At 31.1% G+C, this 10,796-nt stretch overlaps 1 protein-coding gene across 1 annotated transcript; it reads right to left on the bottom strand.

Annotated features, from left to right (window-relative positions):
• Positions 1–3,379: 3,379 nt before the first annotated feature.
• LOC142232255 (uncharacterized) lies at positions 3,380–10,492 on the bottom strand. Its single transcript, XM_075302993.1, has 12 exons — positions 10,258–10,492; positions 10,020–10,160; positions 9,589–9,848; positions 9,408–9,529; positions 8,025–8,233; positions 7,308–7,393; positions 7,123–7,244; positions 4,741–4,943; positions 4,438–4,664; positions 4,208–4,367; positions 4,036–4,139; positions 3,380–3,952 (listed from the first exon to the last, which is right to left on the bottom strand). Exons 1-12 carry the CDS (start codon positions 10,355–10,357, stop codon positions 3,629–3,631), a joined length of 2,058 nt encoding a protein of 685 aa, XP_075159108.1. The 5' UTR covers positions 10,358–10,492; the 3' UTR covers positions 3,380–3,628.
• Positions 10,493–10,796: the final 304 nt, after the last annotated feature.

The following is a 10,796-nucleotide window of genomic DNA, read 5'->3' as shown; positions in this document are numbered from 1 at the left end:
TTTTCGTTAGCAAATCTATAGCAAAGCAGTTCTTATGGGTTGTCGAAATTTCCGCTGGAGGTGTAAGAAATGAGTTGCTATATATGCTAGGAAAAATCACTGAGACGTTGTTATCTATTGTTTACATTTTGCTCCCAATATTATTATTGCTATACAATATCGATATAGGGCTTAACAGCCAATACCTCATACCCAAAGCGAAAACTTTCGTTCCTTTATAAATTTAGCAGTTTTGGGCATCCTTAGTCGTTTCGGATATGAGAAATTGGCTGTAAGTAAGAAAGTCTGGGAGTAGTCGACTTCAAGGACTATTGCAGCAATGGGACGCATTTGATTCAGTATTCTTAATTACCAATTAAATGTATACCTAAGAAAAAAACTAAATAAATATTGTATTGGAGCCATCGTGGTGCAATGGTTAGCATGCCCGCCTTGCATACACAAGGTCGTGGATTCGATTCCTGCTTCGACCGAACACCAAAAAGTTTTTCAACGGGTTTCAAAGCTTCTCTAATTGGTTTCACTGCAATGTGGAACGCCATTCGGACTCGGCTATAAGTTCATCAATGTGGTATCACAATGGACTGAATAGTCTAAGTCGGGCTGAAATATTCATATTGCTGATAAAGGTTTTAATTCTTTTACTTCATCGTTGAAAAAATTTTCTATTACATCAAACCTAATCTATCACTAACTTTTAAGACTTTATATTCTGGGACTTCGAAAATATTGTTGTGGCCCTAAACAGTGATTGGCGTGGAAAGATTTCGTTGTACTTGTTCGACATCACCTGGTATGTATGTACTTTAACCCAGATATGCCGACGGGCCGTTATATTCTGTAGCACACCAACAAGTAGATTAGAAAATGTAAAGCACTGTAAACGCAGAAACCTGAACATAACAGGTGTACTACATGTAGTACGGTCGGCATATCTGGGTTAAAGTGGCCTTGTTAACTAAGTCCATAGAATGAAAACTCATCCAATCAGGGCCGGCATGCTCTTTAGAGCCAACAACGGCAACGGTGGGTGGAAGATACGTTGAGAAGTATTGTTGTTGTAACAATTTTAATGTAGTTTCATCCATTTTGTTCTAGGCTTAGCTAGTTAAATTTGTAGCCAGATTAAGAAACTCTGAGACAAGAATGGGATGGAATGGGATCCAGAGTGATCTGGTGGTGAGACGCGTAGACTTAGTTGAGCAAGCGAAAAGGTGACGAGTGTCATGTGGCCCTTGATTACAGATGGGACACACGTCGGCTACGCTGCTACCAATCACTGATAAGTAGGAATTGAGCCGGCGGCACTTGGCTGATCTTAGTTGGGCCAATCTCACGGCGCGGGTTCTTCGTACCAGATTGAGCCGATGGATCCCGCCCACTGGCCAGCGGCTGCCACATCAGTGTACGTTAAGAAGTATTAAAAAGCGCTACGGTGGAACGATATCGAATTTTTTTTCCCAAAATAAAAGAGCTTGGCTTGCTGGAGACATTTCAATTGCCTCATTCCACTCAGCACGAGTAACAATGGATTTATTAAGAGGCATATTCGGTGAACATTTCATTTCACGTTCAAAACCGGTTGTCAGGCATTAGTTTGCCCTCAGTACAAGCTGATTTTCGTATTATGTCACTACAGTAACAAATAGGTGTGAAACCAGCATGACTCACTGCCAGCAGGAGCAGGTTGGAAGTGTTCAACCCACATCTGTCTGACTTTGTCATTCTATAATACCCAAGCACAATAGGCCATAGTCGTGTAATAGAGGTCATGGCGAAAACTTGAATTCTGGCTACGGATATCCAAGGGCATTACAACTTAGCTCGTCGGATGAAACACAGGCATATTTCTCTATTGAATACGACGATGATGCGTAGTTGGGGCTGATGAAGATGTCACTAAAGAAAAAAAATCATTCGTATATGCCACAATTTATTTGTATTTTAGGCCTCCATTTATTGTTTCTATATAGTTTTTTTTTCGAAATAAAATGTTTCGAACCTATTTTATAGTATGGAGGAACGATAGTTGGGTTTAAATTCAGAACTTCCCAAATACATTGAGTAAAAACAGGACTCCTTGGATTAGCTTGTCCCGGCAAATAAGACAAAATATTTATATTGAATCTGTGGATGATACATGTTGTTTATGTACCATTTAATAAAATTTGAGAATTTTTGAAATTCTTATGATTTTAGCTGAAAAGCAAATAAACAATTGAAATCAAAATTTTTGTATTTGAGTTTTGAATAGATAGCAACGGTAAGTATGAAGCATCTTTATGTACAATTTTTGTATTTTTTTAAATAATACTCAATTTTTGAAATAATACTCTTGCTAACTAAAATTTAACACTCATTAACCCTTAAATGCACAAGATCAACGATCACGGTTGCCACTCGCGCCAAAAATAATCTATCAAAATTTGGAGAAAATTTTACAAAAAAACTACCAAACAAAAAAATCTTGTTTTGTCAAAATATTATTTCTATAAAAAATGTTGTCAAAATTTTATTTCTATAGAAAACTTTGTCAAAATTTTATTTCTAGAAAACTTTGTCAAAAATTTATTTCAAAAAACTACCAAACAAAAAAATCTTGTTTTGTCAAAATATTATTTCTATAAAAAATTTTTCAAAATTTTATTTTTATTTCTCTACAAAATATTGTCCAATTTTTGTCTCTAGATAATTTTGTCCAAAATTTATTTCTATAGAAAATTTTGTCAAAATTTTATTTCTATAGAAAATTTTGTCAAAATTTTATTTCTATAGAAAACTTTGTCAAAATTTTATTTCTAGAAAACCTTGTCAAAATTTTATTTCAAAAAACTACCAAACAAAAAAATCTTGTTTTGTCAAAATATTATTTCTATAAAAAATATTTCTATAAATATTGTCAAATTTTTTTCTCTAGATAATTTTGTCCAAAATTTATTTCTATAGAAAATTTTGTCAAAATTTTATTTCTATAGAAAAGTTTGTCAAAATTTTATTTCTATAGAAAATTTTGTCAACATTTTATTTCTATAGAAAATTTTATTTCTATAGAATTTTGTCAAAATTTTATTTTTATAGAACATTTTGTAAAAATTTTATTTCTTTTTATGAATTGCAAATTCTACCAAAACACTAAAATTTTAACAATCTACCAAGCAGTAAAAAATCTACCTTTTGGGTAGAATGCTACCAACTGTGGTGACCGTGACATCGATTCCTCCGAAAAAATATATAATATGCAAAAAAAAAAAAATTTCTTTTTTCTGTGACAGTAGCACATCACTTTATGTTTTTCATGATCATTTTTCCAACTTTCATTCATACACCAAGATTGAGAAAACTGCTCAATAAATTCCATTATTAATCGAAACAAAATATATTCTTGTTCTTATATATATTTGAATATATAACAAAGCCAATATGACGTACTATTTACTTAAAACGTAGACTTAGTTTATACAAAAAGAATTTCTTAAAATTAAAAGGAATATGCTAAGTCTTAAATTTAAATGAAAATATTGTGATATTTAGAAAAATTTACACTTTGCTCTAGTATCATGTAACAGTCATATGACGATAATACTTATTGATGTTTCATAAATAAATAATTACATATAAATCAATAGTATTACTCGTTATTTAAATCATTGATGAGAGTTGTAATGTTGGGCAAAATTGCATCATGTTTTACGTTAAAAATTAATTGTTGAATAAATATCCAGACATAGAAACACGGCCTGGGATATTTCAGATTCATTGTCATGAAACATTGGAAACAAACTTCCACAGCTTTCAGGGGATTTTGGAATTTCATTCTTAGGCCTCCGATATCAGCATAGGCATGACTGATTATTTTATCTTTACCAGCTATAAAATAAATTTTTGGATCATTTTCGATTTTTAGACGTTTTACAGCAGGCTGGCATTCATCTTCGTCCCCAAAGGGATCAGTCTGGAATGTAATTGAAGAAAACGGATTTAGAATTTTCACATATGTTACACTGGAGGGGGGGACCAAATGATTAAATATCTTACCGGAACATGTTGTATGAACTCTTCTTGGACCTCTTGTTTTCGCCTACTTCTCGCATTTGGTACTATATACGGTACCAACATTAAAGCAATAGCTAATTTGGTATCTAAACGCAAGACAATACATTTGATTAATTACAGACATTCGATTAAAATTATTTTAGGAAACACCAACCTTCCTCGTCATTGCAGTCAGCTTCTTCAATATTTTTAAACATATCCTTGATCCAGCTATCTTTCATATTTTTAGTTTTATCCATAACTTTATAATAATAATTTCTCCAATTATAAATATCTGTTGCATTGGGATATAACATTTTATAATCGATTCCAATCTGGAAAATAAAATACAATATTTTATGAATATTTGAAAACTTTAATAAAAAAAATGTCATTAGTATTTACCAGCTCATGACACTTTTCATTCTGTAGTACTTTATATTTATCAATATAATCCAATATATTCATTTTAGCATTGTGCAATTCATTTTGTCTATAGCGATGTGATTTTGTCCACGTTGTTTCTACCACATCCCATGAAGAATTTTCAGGATACTTTAGAATTTCTATTTCACTCTCGTCAAAAGTAAATTGGCCACTATCCCCATCATATAGGGTGGAATTGTCCATGGCTTTGAATATAATGAGAAAACCAAAATGTTTATAAATATATGTAGAACAATAGAGGGTTTCTTTGTAATAACTTACAGCTATCATCCGGATCCGCTTTGGCACGACGACGTATTACACCAGCAGCCCTTAGACGAGTTCTATTATTATTATAGGCATCATATAATTTACCCTTGGGTAATTGTCCCTTTGCAAATGGTACATAATAGGTTTCTCTTAACTCTGAGGGAAAAATCTCAACAATGTATTTGGTCAATTGTATAAACTCTTCTCTTGTAATTCTGTAAAAACAAAAAATATACAATATAATCTAGAGATTGTTAGACTAAAAAATTATTTTTAAATTTAATTTGAAACATCACTCTACGTATACCAGGACGGACATTCTTACTAACCTCTTAGAGTGATGAAAAACGGGTTTTTCGAAAATCGGTTTAAAAACCCAGGACTATTTTTCATAAAAGCGAATAATTTTGAAAGGAAAATCTTAAAATTGCAAATCTGGTTAAATTATTCTTTTTAAATTTAATTTCTTGTGTCTATCTTGTCTTTAGAATCAGTTGGTAGAATTCTACAAAAAATGACAGATTTTTACTGTCTGGTAGATTGGTAGAATTCTTAATACTTTGCACAATATTCCTACAAAAAGAGGTACCCCACAAATTTTCTATAGATATAAAATTTTGACAAAATTATCTATAGAAATAAAATTTTGATATTTTATATAGAAATAAAATTTTGACAAAATTTTATATAGAAATAAAATAAGCACAAAATTTTCTATAGAAATAAAATATCGACAAAATTTTTTATAGAAATAATTTTTTATAGAATTTCAAACTCAATGCGTTTTAATTTCTTGTTTGCTATGTATAAAGGGTTGTGCGTTAGGATTTTAATTTTAAGTTTTTTTTTTAGTTTCGTTTTAATTATAAGGTTAAGTTTTTATTTGGAATACTAGAGCTCTATTGATTGAATTTCTATCAACATGTTGTCCAGAAGGGCGTTGGTTGATTAAATAAATAAATAAATAAATAAAAAATCGACAAAATTTTCTATAGAAATAAAATTTTGACAATATTTTCTATAGAAATAAAATTTTGGCAAAATTTTCTATAGAATTAAAATTTAGACAAAATTTTCTATAGAATTAAAATTGAAATAAAATTTTGACAAAATTTTCTATAGAAATAAAATGTTGACCAAATTTTCCATATAAATAAAATTTTGACCAAATTTTCTATAGAAATAAAGTTTTGACAAAATTTTCTATAGAATTAAAATTTTGAAAAAAATGTTTACAGAATTAAAATTTTGAAAAATTTGTCTATAGAAATAAAAATTGGACAAAATTGTCTATAGAAATAAAATGTTGATGAAATTTTCTATAGAAATACATTTTTGACAAAATTCTATAGAAATAAAATTTCGACAAAATTTTCTATAGAAATAAAATTTCGACAAAATTTTCTATAGAAATAAAATTTTGACAAATTTTTCTATAGAAAAAATTTTTCGACAAAATTTTCTATAGAAATAAAATTTCGACAAAATTTTCTATAGAAATAAAATTTCGACAAAATTTTCTATAGAAATAAAATTTCGACAAAATTTTCTATAGAAATAAAATTTCGACAAAATTTTCTATAGAAATAAAATTTTGACAAAATCTTCTTAGGAATAAAATTTTGACAAAATTTCCTATAGAAATAAAATTTTGACAAAATTTTCTATAGAAATAAAATATTGACAAAATTTTCTATAGAAATAAAATTGTGACAAAATGTTCTATAGAAATAGAATTTTGACAAAATTTTCTATAGAAATACAATTTTGATCACTCTATAAATATTGCACCACAGTCAGCGCATATTTAAAAATCAAAAGACCTATCTTCTAAGATACATTTTAAAGAGACACAGTTACTTAAAAATTGGATTTTCGACTTATTAGCCTGTTATTTCAGATTCACTTAGACTATTCAGTCCATAGCGATACCACAAGTAGTAAACTTCTACCTTATCAATGAATGCTATATTTAGCTCAATGAGAAGGGACCCCTTTTTATCAGAATTCCGGCATTTCACATTGCGTATAATCTCGTATATTTACGCTTATAATAAAAACATTTGCTCTCGCTATTAATATCAATCATGGGCTCATACATACATTTAGGTATTAATGGATGAGTGTAAAGCTCTAGGTTATGATTTATAAGATTATCCCTTACAGGAAAATTGGTAGAATCTTAATTTAAAAATTAATAATTAAAAATCAATTAAGTAAATAATTCAATGTATCCTCTTTAGCACACTTTTCTAAATTTTTAACAAAAATAAATCAATGGACTTAGTCCAAATAGCAGATTAAAACAAGTCGACCTGGATTGAAAATCATTGTACACCTTTGGTTATATTTAGATTTTTAAATTTAAATTATAATTATAAAAAATATACATACTTTCTCTCTGGATCAGTCTCCTGTATATAGGTTATTATTGCCTTCGCTATTTTAGTCCGATGTTTATTTTCTATTTTTGGTATTTTGAGAATTTCCTGAACATCACGAATTCGGCAAATTTCCTGTAATAAAAACCATGTTTTTGTTTCTTTTAATAAATTAAACAATTTCTTATTGTTTCTTACCTGAGGTGTTGGTAAATATTGTACGAAGAGCCGGCCGTCAGAATAAGGGTCCCGAGATTCAGAGTCATTAAGCATTCTAGGAGAGCCTAAAAAGTATAAATAAAATAATGCGTTTCAATTTTGTCCTTATTAATCAAATACAAATAGTACTTTTCGTTTTACGATGTTAACATTTTTTCGCCAAATTCAAAATCAATTAGTCGACTCTGACCAACATAAATTTCATTAGTGGAAACATTGGCGCGGAAACGATAAATTTAATATGGGCCTGTCAAATATTTTCAATAATTTGCAATTTTTCTAGAATGGATTTAGAATTTGTTTTCGACAAAATTTAAATAATTTGTACCATTTTATTAATTCTTACTCTCTTTTTAATCTATTTTATACAAAAAAATTAAAATTACTCCTTAAAAATATCAAATAAGCGAACGAGGAAAAATTGGATTTATAAAGAACAGTTTTAAAGTTGTGCCGTTAGAAGAACTTCCAACTGTTCTTATTACTGGGTATTTATAAATATAAAACATTTCGTAGATTTTATCCAACAAAGAAAGCTTGATTCAAGTCAGTTTCTAAACCCGAAATTTTCAATTAACAGTCTACTTGAACGTTTTTGGTACAAACTTGATTATACGAATAGTCCGATTTATGTATTTTTTGTTTCCTCCTATAAGAAAAACGTTTAATTGAATTAACATATATTAATATACTTACTGCAATAGTCATCGGTATTAATAAGGCTACGTCTTGGAGGTATTAAGCCTGCCGCTCTTAATTGTGTCCTGGCATTATGGTAGGCATCAAATAATTTGCCCAATGCCGCCCTGCCATTGACACAGGGCACATAATAGGTTTCTCGTAATTCCGATGGGAATATTTCCACTATGGTTTGAGCTAATTGCAAAAAATGCTCCCTTACTAACCTGAAATTATGATTAAAATGCAGATAAATTAAAATAAGTTTGATCGGCGGGTGTCTTTAATATTTATTGCCTTTGTTAAAGGCCAAAGATTGCATTTTTTAAAAACCAAACCAATACTTGAAATGAAGTGCATTTTTCTATTTGAACCATTTTAGAAAGCAAGTTAAGGACTATGGATTCTTATAAGTAGCACATTGCACGGAAATGGGTCAAATGCCGGATGATAACATTGTAGATTGCAACTAGTTTTTTGACCTACACAAAGCAAAAGAAATAGAAAGAGAAAATTTCCCAAGGAAAAAATTGACAAAGAACCAAAAATTTCTTCTTCACTTAACCGAAGCCAGGCAAAAGAATGTAACAGTACGGACGGACAAATAATTGGCATCACAAATGGTAGTAATGGGAGCTGTGACCGTTGATGACTTTCCACCAAAGTAGCCATCGATCCTCGCCTCGCGTCAATGTACGTGCGGCTTATCCAAGAAACACGGCATCGTCATTTAAAGCATGTGTAAAACATGAATGGCTAAACAATTTTTTTACACTCAACTTCATGGCGTCTAGTGCCAATTGGATGAATTTTTTCTATTTGAACCATTTTAAAGGGAAAGTTAAGGACTAATGGACTATGCATTCGAATAAGTAAACCATTGCACGAAAATGTGTCAAAATGGTGGCAGCTTAACATACATTGTAGGTTGCAACCTGTTATCTGATCTACTCAGAGCAATAGTCAAGGTAGGTTAGGTATAGTGGCAGCCCGATATTTCAGGCTCACTTAGACTATTCAGTCCATTGTGATACCACTGTGGTGAACTTCTCTCTCATTACTGAGTGCTGCCCGATTCTATGTTAAGGTCAATGACAAGGGACCTCCTTTTTATAGCCGAGTCCGAACGGCGTTCCACATTGCAGTGAAACTTTGAAACACTTAGAAATGTCACCAGCATTACAGTGGTGGGATAATCCACCACTCAAAAGCTTTTTGGTGTTTGGTCGAAAATGGGCTCAAACCCACAATCCTTTGTATGCAAGGCGGGCATGCTAACCATTGCACCACGGTGGCTCCATATAGTCAGGGTAAATGTTGGGTGTATCCAGCAAACAAGGATGGATGCTGTAGTTTAGAGATTACTTCACATATATTTACCCTTCAATATAAATTACTTACTTCACATTTGGATCACTATTTTGTATATAACCAATTATCGCTTTTGCTATTCGTGTCCTATGTTTATTTTCCAATCTTGGCTGCATCAAGATATCTTGAATTTCACGAATTCTTCTTATTTCCTGCAAATGCCATCTACTTTATAACTGCAATTTATTGCGCTAATCCATTAGCTACTTACCTCTCTTCCAGGAAGTTCTTGCAATGTCACGGAGGGATTATAGTAGCTAGTAGTAAAGGCTTGAGATATTGATAGAAAATCATTGTCTTGTGTCTCGCCTTCATCTTCATACTCATCGTCATCATCATTACTGTACTCTGGCTTCACGTAAACTGTAGGATCTGGTGTTGGAACAATTAAAATTGGGTCTTGATCTCCAACGGGCACTGTCTCCTGTACTCTAATGGGAACCGGATCTTGAGCCCTTATGGCAACCGGACCTGTAATGGCGAATAATTAAATACCATTTAATGATAGAACAACAATAATAATAATATGTTTGCCAAAAAATGAGCAAATGCCATGCGCATTAGAGATTTGGGGCTTTTGCTTTTTTTTTTTTGGTGCTGTGAAACAAATATTCCATCACTATTACTATATTGCATATTTACTTGTCACTTTGATATCCAACACAAAATTTAAGTTATCAATATATTGTCCCACGTATTCGCCAAATATATCAGATTTAAGAACAAAATCTGTGGTCAGAATTTGAATATCAGCATTTTGTGGTATATTATAGGTCTTTTTCACTGAAATGATATACAAGAAAAAAAAATGGGTTGAAACAAACGCGTTATGTTATTTATGGCTATTAGTTGGTTTTTGTTATTGTGTCTCTGTGTATACCTTCAGCTACAAACGAATTGTAGGGATCACCATTAAAATTAACTCGAACAATTTCTTTTTGATCTTTGTAAGTGGTTTTTATAAACTTGAAGCCATTCATTTTGACCCCACTGCACTAGGTTTTGTCTTTTATTTTTTGTTTTCTTTTTCACTTTGACAAAATTGTAAGCGTTTACAGTCAGAACTTAACAATGGCAGAAATATGTTTGGCGTCAAGCATTGTATGATTCGTAATTGTCAGCCATGACTACATTGAGGGTTGAGTGGAATAATGTACTTTTTTGTAGAATCACAGTACGAAAAAGTACGAATTTTTTTAAACAGTGCTGGAATTAGGGGTTTTCTTGCAGTCTCATAACGCGTAAATTGATTTTTAAATTGATTTTTTCATGTGTAATAACCGGCTTCTCAATGGCAAAACAAAGGCTTACGTTAATTATTAATAGCTGATTTTTGAATTTAATTTCATTTGATGTCAACATTGAAAATTCCTCGAAAAAGACTTATCAAAAACTAGATGCGTGGGCAAAAACCCTTTC

This window comes from Haematobia irritans, chromosome 3 (assembly GCF_050003625.1).
Source record: "Haematobia irritans isolate KBUSLIRL chromosome 3, ASM5000362v1, whole genome shotgun sequence".
Taxonomy (NCBI): domain Eukaryota; kingdom Metazoa; phylum Arthropoda; class Insecta; order Diptera; family Muscidae; genus Haematobia; species Haematobia irritans.
The sequence above is the reverse complement of the archived record's forward strand: the minus strand, read 5'-3'. Positions and strand labels throughout refer to the sequence as shown.